This window comes from Mastigoproctus giganteus, chromosome 13, assembly GCF_048544385.1.
Source record: "Mastigoproctus giganteus isolate SK-2022 chromosome 13, ASM4854438v1, whole genome shotgun sequence".
Classification (NCBI taxonomy): Eukaryota; Metazoa; Arthropoda; class Arachnida; order Uropygi; family Thelyphonidae; genus Mastigoproctus; species Mastigoproctus giganteus.
The window spans coordinates 121,720,081-121,737,763 of NC_143587.1; the positions used below are offsets into that span (position 1 = coordinate 121,720,081).

A 17,683-nucleotide genomic window follows, 5' to 3' on the forward strand; every position below is an offset into this window, starting at 1 on the left:
ATCCATCCAGAAACCAATAAGTGTAATTATATAGTAGTTCCTGGAGCGCCTCCACGTGGCTAGGGACGGGAGTCGGGACGCAGGTAGCTTGCTGCCTGCCTCCCGGCTGCTAAGACTCCAGGGCCGGCAAACAACAACCATCACAACACACACACTTACAGGCTATAAATAACCTACAGATGCTACAGCGGTATTAGGGGTAACCCTGGAGCCCGCAATCAATACAAGAATACCTTGTCCCCTACAGAGTCTGCGTGGGTAGCACAGTGGTATCATCACCGTCCTCCCCACACCGGGTGGGAAATGCCCGGGTTCGAATTCCCGTCGATGACGCGAGGAATGTAATGGGCGTTTTTCAGTCCGTGGCTGAGTTAGTTGGTCTCAGGCGTAGATAGCAAAACCCCCCAGAAACTGGGGTTTTTTTCATCCAGCAAAACGGACAAATCGACCAGAGAACACACGCAATTTACAGACACAATACATATATGGGAGAAATTCTAGGTGATCCCAAACTAAAATTGATCCCTCCAGATTTGTCTGGAGGTTTTTTTTTTTTTTTTAGGAGCATTAGCAACTAAGGCCATATTGCTCCGGGGATATGCGGTGGTCATTTCCTGATCTTTCCGCATCCTCCTTATTTGGTGGTCACGGGCTCGAACCCCGGTCTGATCAAGAAGCGTGTGCTACGCACTGCTGCTCCTGCCCACCTGGCTGCGGAGGCGCCTCGTATGGAGGGATCAATTTTCGTATTTTCAGTCGTCTTATCATTTATTCTTTCCATTTCTGTTCTACCCTTAATTGACTTTCCTTAACCTTTACCAATCTGTTTTTCTAGATAAGGAAGAATATATCATTAAAATCAGTTTATTTCTTGGGAAATAAACTGATTTTAATAATATCAGCCGAATTTTCCAATGCCCATTATATTCACTTAGTATTATTATTATGAGCGATTAACGTGATCGATTCTTTGATGTTCTCTAGTCCTGTTCTGGGCTCGTTCTGGTAATTTCCTTACTGATCTCACACCATGCCTGATATGGACTTCTTCCTAATGAGAGATCAATTCTGCACCCCTGTCCCTACAAGTGGGAAATGATTTTATTAACTTTCCCAGTTAAGCTTAACCTACTTACCAGTGCTGGGTCTCTCTCCTCTGTCTGGGTGGGATGGGATCTTGTTGCCGATACCAGAACCTCCTGAGCGGGAACATCTGCCCATTCTGTCTTCTCTACTTACCTCCTATCTTCTCCATCTATAGCTAACCTTTCCCGCAATCATCGCCACTATCCATTTCCTACAGTTTTTAATGGGCTAGTTTCTTTCATCTCCCAGTACATGTGGATGGCCCAGCACGAGCTATAAAATAGATGACCCGCCTCCTCACGGCAAGGACAGGTTCCAACAAGGCGCCTTCCTGGTAGCTAAGTGTCAGACAACAGAACCTGACATCACTAAACACATCTGCGTACACACATGATTGGCTCGGCAGTGCTACTTATATCACAGACCCAATTCAGATATGAAGGGGGGAAACCTCTGGAGCTGCTCTATACTACTTACCAAGGACTTCTTGCGTAGCTCAATGGATAAAGTCATTACTCTCTTGGACCACGTGAAAATGTTGGGTTCGACTCTCTTGCCCAAGTTGAGAAATATTCTGTTTCATTTGCTAAAATAAGCACACCCATAATAGAATACATGTAATCAATGCAAATTCGAAAAAGCCCAGTCTAACTTATCATTACTGTTTAAAAGCGGAGTCATTAAATGTGCATGTATCCTTCTGTTTATGTTCTTTTTAATCGAGAGAAAATTTGATGTTTTTAGCGTCCTATTAAAATTCAGATATTTAAGATCTGTGAATACATGAAATTCATGCTTTCTCTCTTTGTGAAACTTTCTTCTTCTGCTAGAAGCAGTATCATTATTGTAAACGCTACTCAGAGATACTTGTAACATAAGGCGGATCTCAGAGCTCATATTTCTTTAAACTGTCTCTTGATTGGGATGAGTGCGATGCTCTATCACAGACTTTGAGACATTTAAGGAACAAGAGTGTAACGTTTCCATTTCGATCGAAAGTTCGTTCAGTTGTACTTCATAAGAAAGAGAAGGTCAAAAGTAAAATGTTAAGATGGAAAAGCAAATTAGTTTAAAGCATGTTATTAGCGAATGAATAAAAAACGTAGTCAATCAAGTACAGTGCAGTGCACGACCTTATTAATTAAAAGAAAGAAGAAAAAGGCTTGATTGTAGGTTTAAGGATCGAAATGAACTTGCTACTTAAGTGTAGAAATTTGATAGCATTTTCCCAACAGGAAAAACAGGACAACTAGGAAAATATTCAACCCACTCACAAAAAAACTTAATCATGCTTAAAAAAATTACCTTGATATGTTGAGATACTAATAATTGGATCAATAGTAATAAATCCATTGAATTTCACATATACTGGGCAGCAAAGTTTTACCCAAAACAAAATGTTACAAACTTGGCTGATTACAGTTTTGAACTCACCAAACAAACAAGAAACCTAAATAACTCGCAGGAAAATTGAAGCTGCAGCAAAAGAAAAAGCAGCCACATTGCTGAAGCCTTTAAGAATTTGTCGAGCTTTTGACGGGATTCGAATCTGAACTGAAGCTTTCCATTATACTGTAACGGGGGGGGGGTAATGGAAGCGTGACGGTATGGCATACTTTTAAAGTTTACGTTGGAGCACTAATTTTTCTGGAGGGAGAAATTAATGGATTGGTTTACAATCTTATTCTAGATACTAGTACAGACTTTCTTCGCTGACGAAAGTTTTTTGGTGAAAGGCAATTTCTTAAAGCGCAATGCGTAATAGCATGGTTTAGAGGGAACAGTTTTTGCCGGTGGAATAGCCAGCTCAGAATTACAATCTTAATCCCATTGAGCACCTGTGGGATGAATTGGAGAGGTGTATTCGAAATCGATAACGGAAGCCGGCTTCACAAGCTGCTTTAAATGATAATATGCATGCAAAATGGAAGAATATTTCTATTTAAAATAGTGAACGATTGTGAAAGCTGTCTGCTATATCGAAAGTCAAAAGTGATCCTACATTATAACTTGTGTTTCAGTCACATGTATGAATGTCCCTTTCTGTCCCCATACTTTTGATAACATAGTGTAGCTAGAATACTCAGGAATTCTAATTTTTGTATTCTAAGTGCTTGTTATTTCTAAGCCACAAAAATTCGTTAACATATCTGAAATCATTATCAATATGAGACCTTAGATATCTTAACAGTTCTCATATCAGAAGTTATAATAGAGATTGCAATCTTCGTTCCTTTCATTTAAAACTTCTTCACACCTTTTGCAGACCATTAACATCACCCTCGTTTCCACTATTGCAACCTTTGTATGATCTTATTCAATTCCCACAATACCCAGATTCCACCATTACTCAAATTTTCGATTTATCTTATTATTTTTTAGTTTAGAATTTTTATTTTCAGTGCCCAGTTCCTCCACCCCATTCTTCATTTCTCATAAACATTATCCATTAACTAAATATATCTGTGAACAGAGATGATTAGATGATCGGAAGTATTTAATACACATACAGATGTTTTATTTCCAGTTCTTTTTTAAAAATATCCAAGCGCAATGTAAAATTCAGCTTGCCCTCCCAAAGTGTACTTAGAGGAAATTGTGTTTAAATTTTTTGTTTTGTTAAATTTCTTATAAATCAGTTCTGATCTAATGTAGCGGAGTTCACGTGCTGAATTTCAACATATACGTAAGAAATGATTATGGGAGGGGAAGGTAACGCATGCAAGACAGAAAATGTTTGTTACGTTAAATATAAAAGGTTTGATTAGGAATAATGACTAATATCCTTCGAATTATAGAATTAATTTTTAATGTAGTCTACTACTTGCCAAGGTGGCCAATGTTTGTTATTCTAGTCTACGAAGGCAAAGAAAAACAAAAACGTTATGTGCGTCTATGATACTTATGCATTTTCCAGCATCTCACTTGGCCGGATATTTTTGGGTGGATTTTTTACTCGTTACCCGTTTGAGAATGGCCCAATTAAAACCACCTTTTCAAGTGCACAAATTAAGAACTCTTAGGTGAAGGTGTAGACTTTTTTTTTCTCGAGGATTGACCCGCTTTTTTTTTTCCATTCCCCATGTTAAAAAATACACGGCCTGAAATGCATTTGCAGACTCCAACTGCTAATACTTCATAGCTTTTGTTGCTTTGTTACTAATGCAAACAACTATCTCTTTCAATTTAGCTCACAACATCTCCTACCTAAACTTCCTTCACTCACCTTCCAAACTATGTATTTCCACTCCTAGCTTTGTTCTCATTTCCCCATTGATTTCCTGCAATCCCTCAGATCCCATACCTGATTAAAATGCACAGTAGATGCTTTCAATATACGCTCTTCCTATAATAGGCATTCATCGAATTAAATATTTCACACTTATGCTGTATTATATAGTTACGCTGCACACTAATGTACGATCCCTGGAAAGTTAAACTCTTTACCGAAGACTATCAAAAATAAATTATGAGAATGAATTAGTGAGCAAAATTTTGACTGAAATTAGAACATTAAAGGAAGACATGAATTGTGTCATTGAGTTTATTGGTATTTTTTTTTCTCCGCAAACTAAAACTGCTAGCATTTCTGAATATAAGGAAGTCCCCGGAGTAAATGGTGGCAGTGAATCAATATATATATATATATATATATATTTATTTATTTATAATGCGAGGTTTTCTTCGAACGCACTGTACTCTTTTGGTGGGGGACGTTTCCTTCGGTACACCCTTAATTAGATGGTTATTCATCACGGGGAACGTTGGTTGGTATTTCCTATACGATGTAGAAGAAAGTAGTTATTGAAATATATGTATTTTTGAAACATAACCAGAATTATTGTTTTTGCAGTAACTCGGGTAGAAGTATTTTTTATACATCCACATTTTTAAGGATAACTTGAAAGGTAATTTTAGGAATAGAATTTATTTCTTAATATAGTATGCGTTTGAAATGTATATCTTACTACCCAGCAGCAATGAAAAGAGGCAGTCCAGATAAAAAATAAATATATTAAAAGCTACATTAGTTATTATGATAGAGAGAAACTCTTTTTTAGATAATAAAATTAATATGGTGTTGTTGTATAACAGTGAGCTACTCTATTCATTATATTTACATTAATTAAAATGATTGTTTTACGTCTAACGAAAATTATTAATGCGTCTGCTTAAATAAAAACAATAAATGTGCGTGTTGTGCAACTGCACTTCTGTTTTCCAGAAATTTAATTCCATCGTTCTCACCAGATGGCGCTTTAATCTAGTCACTGTCTTCGTCTCTGACTGAAATTACTCGCCGGAGAGTTTCTGTTTCCTTGTTAGCCAAACGTCAGTCAGCCTGGATGATCCCTCGTGCGCCGAGAGGCGTCCGCGCCTGCGTGTCCCTCATAACGGCTCCCTCCTTCTCTCACTTTCCTTGCCCTCTCCACCCACCCCCGTTTACGTCGCGAGCCCTGACAGAAGCCCGTAACTGCGCAGACGGTGGCGAGCACAACATGTTGAAATAAGCTTAGAGGAGAGACCAGGTACACATCTGTGTGTTCGGCAGCCGACGTGGTACGGAACAAGTTCTCGAGCTTCTATTGTTGTGACGAGTGTACTCCGCACGTTATGACTGGGAGGTACGATGACGAAGTGAAGGAAAATTAGTAAGAATTCTTTCCTCCATTACTGGCCATGACAGCCGAGAGAAAACAGTCGAAAGCACCGCCTACTCAACTACAATCGTCAAAAGAGGTAAGATGTGCGATAGTTCTCACGCTGACACATTTCTACTCCCAGTGTGTCTGTGGCCTCTCACACAGAGGTAGGTTAATAGGTAATGGTTGCTGGCAGCGCCGTTTTTTGTTTATGACCAGAAATGTATTATCGTATGGCAACGACTCGTCCTCAAAGGCGAATAATTTTTAGCGACCTTCGCTGTTCTAGATCATAGTGGATACTCTCGAGGTGCGAATATCCCAGGATATCAACAAGTTGTTAAATGATGAAACTGTTTTTCTTTAACCTTAGATAGTCGTTCATAGGCTGAAAATGAAAATTGCTTAAATAATATCATTTAATTATGCAATATTTTACTTTATTAATACTTGCAAATGTAGCATCCTAATTTTAGGAGATATTTTTTTCTTATACTCGAGTATGGAAACATGATTTGGTATTTCCAGTGGCCGCAGAAATTTAAATGTTTGTTCTATATTGATATAAAAGAGACAAAGTTATGGTAACATTTTTTGTTCGTTGCTCTCTTCAGTGGAGAAATCAATGGAATTATAATTGCTCGAGTAAACTTTTAACGAACTTTTGAACAGCCAATAATTAAGCAAAATTTCTCAAATATATACAGTGGTTGCCTTCTAACAAGATTGTAATTTATATATAGTTATTTTCTTCTCTGTTGATTTTTAACATTAACAATACACGAGGATAATCAGAAGTATTTTGAGTTCCATATTGATTTTATTTTTCGTTAACATTTAAAGATATACTACTAAGTAATTTGAAAAAATTTTACACTATATCTAATAACGATTTGTTTATATACTTTTATAATTAGGTTAAAGAAAGTATTGTAGCAAATGCTATTTGTCACTTATTTTTTTTCCATGGACAAAGATAATTAGTAGGAATGCAATGAAAGGTTACTTTAGTAAACTACTGATTATGATGAAGCTGTAGCTACCAACGTTGTCATCCCTCTGTGGGTGTGCTCTGTGTGGTCGCTACGTCACCGCGTACAGTAATTGGTGTACCCTTATTAACAATTCGACTCTTCGTACAGAACGTAATGTAATGCTAGTATTAACTGCTAGAAAGGTTGAGGAACCTTGAAAATAATTATTTTTTGCTACCTATTTCGAAATGTGGATAATAGAAGTTTTATATTCATCGCACAATATTCTTCACCTGCTTTTTAGGAAAAATGTTTTTTGTGTAGTACCTAATTTTTTTAGAATTAAAGCTAATTTCACTGAATGCATTTTGCTTATTTATCATTAATTCCTCTTTTATCACTAATAAAATTAAATCTTATTTTGTGAGGATACTCAACCTAAACAGTACATTCATTTAGATTAAAATTAGGAGATTACTCTTTTGATCACTTTATTACAAATCTGACTGCTTTATTTAAATGGTATAAATAAATATTGACATTAAACTGTATTTTGTGGGCCTTCGTGTCTAGGGATTAATCTTATCTTCATTGAAATAAACCTTCTGGAATGCTATGCTGTCCCTAAACGTAAAGTAAAACTGCATGCAAGATGCTTGCAGAGTTGGGGAACAGGTTTTATTGTAAATTGCATTATTACTTCATCAACACCCCTCATTCGTACGTTGCATTAAGAAGGGTACAAAATATTAATTGGACAGTTACAATTATTTTCTGTTAATTGTATGCGTTGACTTAATTAAGCAACTTTTAAATAAATAGTTGGCTGAAATTTGGTATCTGGTATTCGTGTTACGCTACTTCACGAACAGAATGATGGACATGAACTGAGAAAAATAGTTGTAATTAGAAGGGGAAAAAATAAAGATGCGTCATGTTTTTAATCGACTTTCATTTTTGTTTAGTGAAAAAGGTTAGGCGACTTCGTGAGGAAAGCAAAAATTGGTCGTTGGCCACGGGGTACTGGAAACTAAAGTTTTGCCAAATATTTTATGAAACTATTTTATTAATAGTCAAATACCACATGGTATAGAATATATATCTTGAGATTAAAGCTTGCTGTTGATGTATTTATTAGGTATAATTTTGTAATGCATTCAATGTACTGATCTTTTACCTATGAATTCGGATCTCCTTTTTACTGTATGAAACAAATCCGATAAAATACTATGAGATTAGGACTTTCATCAAATTGACTACTTTTTTGTGTTTGTCGTTGAGTGTGTTTTCTCTCCTTTCCCTAGTGAATGCCTTGTTGGCCTATTTCCAAGATGTTTGTGCAACTACTAATCAAAGGGAGTGCAAATGACCACCTGTAACATGTGGTAGTGTCCATCCAGAACTTATTCGTGTTAAGTAAAGTCATTGTGTATTAAAAGACTGAATCGTTTATCAGCTCAGCCCCTATATTGAAGCATGAATTTTTAACTCCTGATTACACAACCGCGCATGCGGAAATGAACAAACTTGTAACTCCTTGGCAACGGATTCCAAAACAGAAAAAGCAATTTATTCGAGTTTTCTTCCTTTGTGATCTTTAAAACATAATAGTAACAGTGCAGCATGAATAAGAAAAAAAAATATGTATGTATATTGCAAAATTGAAAATAGGTAAATGTTTTGAAATTCAGACATTCCAAGTGAGTTGAGTGTTGCCGTAATGCATTTTTATTTATTATTTTTTCTTTTTTGATAATCACTGCAATGGCAGTTTATAAGCATGTGTACAATAACTTCGAGAGACCGATATTAACAAATTTCTGCAGGAAAATGTCAGATTATCCAACGCCGACCTAAATATGCAGTTTGTGCGATGTAATGTGATTTCTGAAAGCATTCTTAATATTAAACATTCTGTTGAATTTGTATGTATATTAGTATCGTACTTATTTTTTAGCTTTTTCTTATGATTTATATTTGAATATTTATATTTATCATTTTTTGTTCCGTCATCCATTAGTGGGGGAATTGAACTCAGATACGTAATGGCGATTTAAAAAAAAAAAACGTGTCCGTTAGACATCGAATGCACTACAAACTCATAAAATTTTATACTCTGTAATAGAGGAAAAGATTATTTCTTTAAATGCATATCCAGTTCACAGGATTGTAGCATTCTTGCAACATGGATTTTATTTCAACGTCTATTGACTAGAAGGCTTTTTAGGGTATACATTCCCACATTTTTTCGATTCAAGTGGATAGAGTTATTGCTCTCACATCATGTGAAAAAGGCCTGGGTTTGATTTCTTTGCTGAGCGAAGTTGAACTATTTTAAAGAAGTTTTGAGCTTATTTCGAATATGGCCGGGTTAGTTGGTTTTCGTACGAGGACTGCCTCTATTTGATCGCTCTAAACAAGCAACCAGCCAACGCATGTAAGTAATTTACAGACAGGATATGCTGCTTCATAGCCTTAGCTACTTCTGTGAAACTTAACTCCCAGTTCTCTTTCTTCGTGAATATAGATTTAGTTGCAAAGGGTTTCTACATAAAATACAGTCCAAACACTCCAAGAGTGTTCTGGATTGTTTGTTGTACTGTTTCTGGGTTTATTAACCTTTACAAAAAGGTCAGAAAATCCCAATTTAAGATCAATATTCAATGTAGAAGGCAATGGGGTTTAGAGCTTTCTCTCCCAAGTCCACACTCAGAATTCCTTTCTCACATTCAGTGTTATACTCTCCCATGCATCTTCATACAAAAATCTCAGAATTTCACAACAGAATACGTATAGCGTACACAGTATCGAGGCTCATATTTGCCTTGAAAGAGAAAGCAATGTGATTGCAATTAAATTCTGATCAGTTCTGTAGGATTCTTATATGCGACTTTACTTTTTTAAAGATATCATAGCGTGCAAATAAAATTTGCACTTTCGCAAATTATCCTGCAAGTGTGCCATAATTATGACAATCTGGACATTACCATCGCAAATTTATGAAAAGCAGTACCGCATATGGGAATCCAACAGGAAAACTAAGATTCAAATTAATGTCTTTGTTTTTATGTATATACAGCTAGGAATTTAACACTTGATGCAGGTTGGCATTCAATCCAGGAAATCATTATTAAAATACAAACGCATTGCGCAGTATTGATTATAGCATTCTTTTCATCGGTGTTTTGTGAAGTACTGGTAAAGTATTTGTGCTATGGTGCTCACTCATTCATGATCATCCATTAAGCTTTCAAAGTTCGGCTCTTCTCATTCTTAGACTGTTTTCACGAGTTGCCACATTAACTTTCATATTTTATAAACTTGCTCCGTTGAATACGTTCCTCCTTTCCTTGATTACGCAAGGAGAGAAGGCTAACCATAAATATCGCTTACAGGTTAATCACCTATTTTTCTTTCTTGAGACACTGTAATATTTTCCTCTCTCCATTTCAGGGAGTTCTTACCGATAACGCTGTCTAGCCTTCGTTTTTTTACCCAAGTACTGAAATGGCAGGTTTTTTTTTTTTTTGTCTTATTTTTTCCATTAAGACATCTGTTAACTGAATCTTCGTGGAAATTAGCGAATGGTACCTGGATATAACTATCTTAGTTTACTTTTATTTTAATGACGCTTTCAAAAACGAAGCATAAATAATTCCATATTTAATATATAGTTGAAAAGATGCGCGTTACTATTTTATCCGGATGAATATGATTTTTCCACTGCAGATAGATCAGCTGTAGACGAATAGCATACAATATTTAAATACAGTAAAATGATCATAAGGATTTAACTTAATCTTTGAATTGAGAGATTATTATGCTTAATGCTCGCTAACGGAAAAATATTAATTGTGTATTTATTCAAATTCATTGGGATTGAAAGGCAGATGAGCTGCATGCTCCTCTTGCCGACCGACCAACCAGGAACGTCGTGGAAACTTACCATCTGCCAGGAAGGATAAAGAGAGAGAGGTGTGTTTGCTTATCATTCCACTTCAGGAGAGTGTATGATTCCCACTCTAATTGTTTTCTTAGAAATTAATGAAATCCCTTATGTGCATCAAAATTACCGTAGCCACAACCCGTGTTAAATTTTCAGTTCGAAATCTTTTATAGATTTCCTAATCTTTTTTCTTTTTTTTCTTTTTCAATATTTTTAGTTTCGGTTGGGTCTACTTCCTTTTCTAAACTTAATTATACATTAGTTATCTTGTGCGCCTTTACTCTAGCAGATTTTCCCTGTGCCCTCACCCTCTGATTTTATTTTTAATTCTTTCCTATCGTTTTGTTTGCCAAATATATGAACCACATTGCGCTCTATAACACATTCTCCTAATAATAACCCGCTTTAGTGGAATTTCATTAACTGTATACGAGTTCTATTCTAAATGACAAAGAATGGAAAGAAGTTTAGAGAAGTATTTTTATGAGACATACCAAGCCCCATGCATTTTATTTCCGTTTCCTCTTTCTGTAACTCCATAATTAACTGTTTCATGTACTTTTAAAAAATGCTTTTGTAGAAGTGTTCTTATTAATAAATATTTGTGTGTATATCCTTTAATGTTATTGAGGCTTTTTTATAATTTTGAACTGAGAAGAAAATTAGGTTTTCACGGCGAGAAATTTGAAATGTAGGAATTTTTCATCCTTGGCACATCTCTCTCTCTCTCTCTCACTCACTTATTACGTGTATTCATCTTAATGTCTAACATATTGCTGCGTGACGCTGACTAAAACTCTAAATTAAAATGTGCAATTAAGAAATACAAATTCAAACACGTACAGCGGTTTTAATAAAGGGAAACACTGAAACATAACAGCTACTGAAGACCTTGCGAGTAAACCGAAAGCATTTAGAGCTGTCGAGTAAACTCTTTGTAAACCTAGAATAAACAATCATCGTTAAAACAGCTGCAACGAAACTCAAATATAAAATAAGTTATATGGCTATGGTCACGCAGCAAGGATATAAGACATGAACAACGCACCTAGTTAACTTGGCCACTTTAAGGTCATGTTCATCTTCGGCAAACATTGTCTCAAGGATGCCATTAGTATAGCAAATATAATGCTTCTGCTATGACTACAATTCTATAAAAAACACAGAACTTTCTCTGGTGTTTGGTTTCTGGTTAGCAGAGATTAAACCTCCAGTACAGTATATTGTACTAGTTCAACAAAATAATTTAAAGATTGACGCATGAATGAGCAAATTCTAAGCAACTGGCTGTATCATGCAAAAAGATGTAAACGACTTCGGAATTTGCTTGAATCAATGGAACTTGCGAAAGAAATTCTACCGAAGCCCACTAAAGAAGGTGCATATATTACGAACGATAGTTGTCCAAGTCAGAAACTTACTAAATCGCCCATAAAAGTCTAGGTCTTCTTCTTATTTTGCAATTTCTGCAAGCCTGGAAACTCGGTGATCTTGTAAATTGGGAATGATTACCAGTCGTCATGGAGATGAAGATATTAAATCATTATTAAAATGATTCCATCCAAGCTTGTTTTCACAGATGCAGGAGGAATTTTCGAATTCGGCTAGACAAATCCTACACTATCAGAATTTGATATCACGTTATCTTGACTGTGTGCTAAATGCATGGTCTGCCTCACGACAATATTGCCTTAATTTTTTCTTTCTAAAGAAATTCTTTTTTTTCCAGGAAAAATGTTCATTTTTTATAGTAGGAGGGATACCTCAAGGGTATAACACATTGACTGATTAGTTTGCTTGTCATTATCGAAAACATCTGACCAAGAATCTTGTTGATGAGGAAGAAACTCGCGGCATTTCATGTAGGGGTGAGTTAAGTGGTCTCAGGAAGAATTGTATTGGTCTCTCATGAGGCGTATTATGATCTTGGTTATCCATGCGCCAATAAACACTGAATCAAACCAAATCAATTTCCTGTGATTTACACAAGATCGTTTCTTTTTGAAAACTGAGAATGCTTCTTTCAAACACGCTTAATTAACAGACAACACACCGAAGCCTAACTGCCGAGGTTCTTTTTTTTGGGTGCTAATCCATACATCTTAACCCAACCATACTGGAGCATTGAGATGCATAGATTACTCATTCTAAAATTCTCGAAATATCGAATATTGGTGTTACATCTTGACACAAAAATGAAAAAAGAAATACCGCCCATGAACTCGTTGGCATAAAATGGAATGTACGTGTACATTAAAAATAAATAAAATCAACTTTTAGTCAATCGTCATGTCAGTGCAAACCGCAAACGTTTAGATCACGTAGCTGCAGTATTTTCTTCAATAATAAAGGTCTTTTGAGCCACCTGTTTATTCTATATCGGTTTTCTCATTTAGCCCCGGCAACAGCAGGAGCTCATATTGTTCATTCTATACTTTCGTGGCAATAGGTGAACTCGGGATCCTTACACTAAGCCATCAATATGAGAAAGGTGAATTGGATGGCATACCGTGTCAGATCAGCTAGAGAATTTCATGAGATGGCCAGAACAATATTAGAAATACTTCAGCGTTCCCTTGCTGACACACAATCTCTTTTGCCATTATAAGAGATTTTTGCGCTATCTCTATGGAACGGTAAACGTCCCTGCAATATTCTTAATGTATGCGGTGCTGCAAGATTTACAAATACAGCGTATGGGGAATAGACTGCAATGACATGCCACTCTCCTCGCATGCGGTCGTAGCAAACGGCTAAAATTCGCTACATGCATGTTACAATTATTGACTTCCAAGTTTTTTTTTCCGAATATTTGATAGTATGCAAATGTAAATGTGCTAGTACTTAAGTTGGTTGTGGCAGTGAATAAATTAAGTAATTTTAGTCACGCGAGGAAGAAAGAACTTAATTTAAATAAATTCGAAAAAAAATAAAATAAAATAAAACTATATATTTCTCAATTTTAAGTTCTTAACAGAACTTAAAACTGAGCTTGGTCACACATTTCTTTGGAATTTTAATTCCTAATTGCCAAATTTATAGTTAAGTTTATACACCAGTTTTACAATTCAGTGCAATGTAAAAGACTAATGTGTATGTGAATTGTGCCGAATAAACTGTATAATTCTACTACCGCGAGAATGAACTCCTCAGGGCAACCGCCATACATAGTCTATTTCAGAAGTGGATGGATTGGTGAATTAGGGAAAAAGAGAATGAATACAGATATTATATTTACATTGTAGATCAAGTTTGAAATAAGATCAGAATCCATTATCTCAATTATTTTATTATACGTTGATATTACTTTTGTTTAAAATTTATAAAAAATTCTTAGTACCATCTCTTTTGTTCTAAAATAAACTGCACCTGGTAGTGAACTTTAATTCATTCTCGTGACAGTTAGACTGTATATTATGTTACTTTCTACTTTTTAATCTCTATGTTGAAGACTTTACTTATTTTTTTTTCAAGAACTCTGACGTATCTTTATTATCTTAAGCTACGATATAAAAGTATTCAGCATTTTTTCCATTTTAAATCTCCGAAAGTTGCTTTAGGTCTATTCAGTTCTTGGGCTTTAAATACTGCATGTTTTTTTCAGTTACCTCCACTCCCTTTACAACATATGATTATTCCATAAACCGTACTATTTGAGTTAAAATAAATTAAAAAAAAAACCTCGTGCGTTTTCTTCACAAAAAACGATAATTTCTCCGCCAATATTGAAGCCATCACCCAGACTTTCAAATGCCTGACCTGTTTAAGAGACGGTTTTCTTCCTCTCTTCACAGAACCTTGCTTAGTGCTATTCACCCTTGATTTTACCACCATTATTTGGTCTCCTCGGTCTGAACCTCTCATTTCTCGTAAACAAATTCAGAATGAGGCTATCAACCAAATGCTCAGACTAAATGGCGAGATTCTAGTCTCTAAAGATCATTACGAAGAGTACCTACCCAAATGTCCCTTACATCTTCTCTCTCAAAGAAGAAGAACCATAGAAAGATATTTTTCTTTTTCATCAAATTGTCTTCTGTACTAATATCATTTCCCTTATAAATCTTCTGATCCCATTGGAGAACTACCAGATTATTTTACTTTTGTACAAGTTATGGTTGTTTAGGCCCCCCTTTTTAAAATTATTGAATTTAATGTTTTAATGTGAAACAAATTTATGTATATAATTGGGGGAGCAATAGAACTTTTGTTACACTAGTTTACGAAGTTCACTTTAAAGTTAGCCAAATTGACTTTTACCGTTGAGCATTGACTGGTGTGGTTTTTTTTTTTTTTGTTTATATATCCTGTTACAACATGCGCTATCTGTAAGAATCTCATAAAAACAAGTTTTAATAAATCAATTTTATGTGTAGTTTTGTTTCTGATGCACATACGTAATAATGCTCCATAATTGCTGGATTTCTATTTGTCTGATTTTAATGAAATTGAGGATGGTTCGGCAAATCTTTCTAAAAGAACTAAATATAAAATTTGTGTGTGTATTTAATAAACCGTGTAGAATCGAATCTCGGTATGTAAAAATCAAGCTGACTACTCAGTTTTAATTGTGAGGACAGTGTAAAACAGTGTGGAATTTGCGTGCAACAAATGTCTTCATCTGTACTATTTGGTGACGTGTTATTTATGCAACGTTACATGCAGGTGCTTTAAAACTTTTTTTTCTAAAATGAATTATTTAATTTTTTTATTGTTCTCTGATTAATAAGTGAGAAGTAAATAACTAATTATCCTGTTAGCAATTACTTTCTAATTGATTAACTAATAATATATATAATGAAAATAATTTTTTGCAGATACCTCCCAACGTAATATTCACACGTTCTAAAATCAACAGCGCTTGAAATGGAACACATTTCAAGCTCTGATTTCGTAAATTAAACAATCGTAGTATACTGTCAATGCTTTAGTAATGCAGTTTACATATTTTTTCCTGCATTTTGATAAGAATGAAAATAGCCTGACAAAATGTTTTTCATGATTTTTTTATTGTGAACAGTGTTGCCGAAGACGATTATGACATAATAGGCATCCTGGCATGCAGATTCCAAGTAGCCAATAGAAATCGATTTACCACCTTACAGAGCCGCTTATTATGCGAATTAATAATATCTATAAAAACACTGGTTTCGACTACATCCCTACACCAGATTTCATTCCAGTTTTTGGTTTGCACAGTGAGACAGCCACGTCTCCAGTACTCAGGATTGCAAGTCGTCGTTTATATGATCTTAGGTGGTAGATTACTTTCATCAACCGGTGAAATACCACCACGTTGCTTATTGGAGGCTTGAAGTGGTGAAACCCATGTTTAGTCTCTAGAGCAAAGTTTCCGGCATCCCCCTCCCCCCATACTTCTCCTTCAACCCATGCACGGTACTAATTACTATAGGTTTTGATACCTTTCTTGTTTGGGGTTTTTCATAAAAAAAAGATGGTGGGTCGTTTGACTACTTGAAGCTGGGTAGACGGAGGTGACATGTTGGCTTAACGTGTTACGCAGTTTCGTCTCGGCACTATGGAAGCAGTTTCAGAAGATAGTGACCATTATAAGAAGAATCTGGCAAGGTTGCTACGTCAAACAGAACAGACCGCTATTTGGCTCTAATAGCAACAAGCAATCCTACGACGTCGTGTCATAAACTCTCTTGAGGTTGTTGAAAAAATTTTCAGAAATAAATCGATCAATAGATAAAAACATTTCCAATCGTGCTGTGTTAAGTCGGCTCAATTCAAGTGGACTCTACGCAAGGAAGCCAGTGTTTTGTATCCTTTTATTCTGAAATCACCGCAGAGCTCGTTTGAAACTGGTGCCATGAACATGTGACTTAGAGCTCTGACAAATGTTTTTTGATCAGTCCCGAGTTAGCCTACAAACAGATTCCAAATGTTATTTCATCTGGAGACAACGAGGAATGCAGTAGCATCTCTCCAACATCAGAACGGGACATTTACGGTGGAGGCGTTAATATAAATAATGATCAACGGCCACCCCTTCATTTTTTTTTTTTTTGATAGAGGTAACTATGTAAAGGTGCCGAGAACAGATCCTCGAACCCTATGTGCGAGTTTCTAGGAGTGCGATTGGCTCCAATTTTCTTTTCTTGTACGACACGCCACTGCACATAGAGCTCAAGTGGGTGAGGAATATCTTGAATCTGAAGAAATCTAACGACTTCCGTGGCCAGCACGTTCACAGACTTAAATCCGATCGAACATGTGGGGGACGCCTTTGGGCGTCGCAGTGCACGCCAACAGCAAGCTTGATGAGGTATGGTCTGTGCTGGTGGAAGAAAGGGATTTGTTGCCAAAGAATCTTATAAACGCCCTTATATATTATTTTTTTTTAATGTAAACCCCAAACACGAGAGGTATTAGAACCTATAGTACTTAGTACCGTGCTTGGGTTGGAGGTTGAGAAGACGAAAGAAGATATTTGTTGACATTGGACTTGAACTTCTGTAGACTGTAATTTTCAGGAAATACGTAATGAAGGAAGGTTGTTCCAGAAAACGGCAGTTGAATGAATAAACGAGAAAGATGAAAAATTAGTTCTGTGAGTGTGAAGTTGGACAGTAAATGGATGTTGGCTGGTGGTGGCACGTGTTCGGACTGTTTTGAAAGAGAGCGGGTATTATAGAAGCCAATTCAGAAGAACAGTGCCCATGGAAGTATCTGTAGAAGAGGCATGTAGCAGAAACAGTACGTCTGAGACAGCGAGTGGAGAGATTCTGTTAGAGATGAATCATTAATTAACCTAACTGCCCTCTTCTGAATGGAATGAAGAAGTCTGAGAGAGGTTTTGGGGGCACCACCCCAGATGTGGGAACAATATTCCATGGCAGAGCGGATTTGCGATTTATACAGAGTGAACAGCTGTTTGGAAGAAAAGTAACGCCGAGAGCGAAAGAGAAAACCAAGTTTTTTAGATGCAGAGGAAGCAATATTTGTAATGTGCTTGTGCCAAGAGAGATTAGAAGTTAGGGTAATCCCAAAAGAGATATATCATTTTG

General features: G+C 36.0%; 1 protein-coding gene across 2 annotated transcripts in view; it reads left to right on the forward strand.

Moving 5' to 3' along the window:
• Positions 1-5,440: 5,440 nt before the first annotated feature.
• The window catches only part of LOC150076411 (inactive dipeptidyl peptidase 10-like), a 1,373,013-nt gene continuing 1,360,770 nt past the window's right edge, over positions 5,441-17,683 (forward strand). For both annotated transcript variants that reach the window (XM_090387020.1, XM_090387021.1), the window contains exon 1: positions 5,441-5,826. In XM_090387020.1, coding sequence (XP_090243146.1) covers positions 5,767-5,826 — 60 coding nt within the window. In that variant the 5' untranslated portion in view covers positions 5,441-5,766. The remainder of the gene's footprint in view (positions 5,827-17,683) is intronic.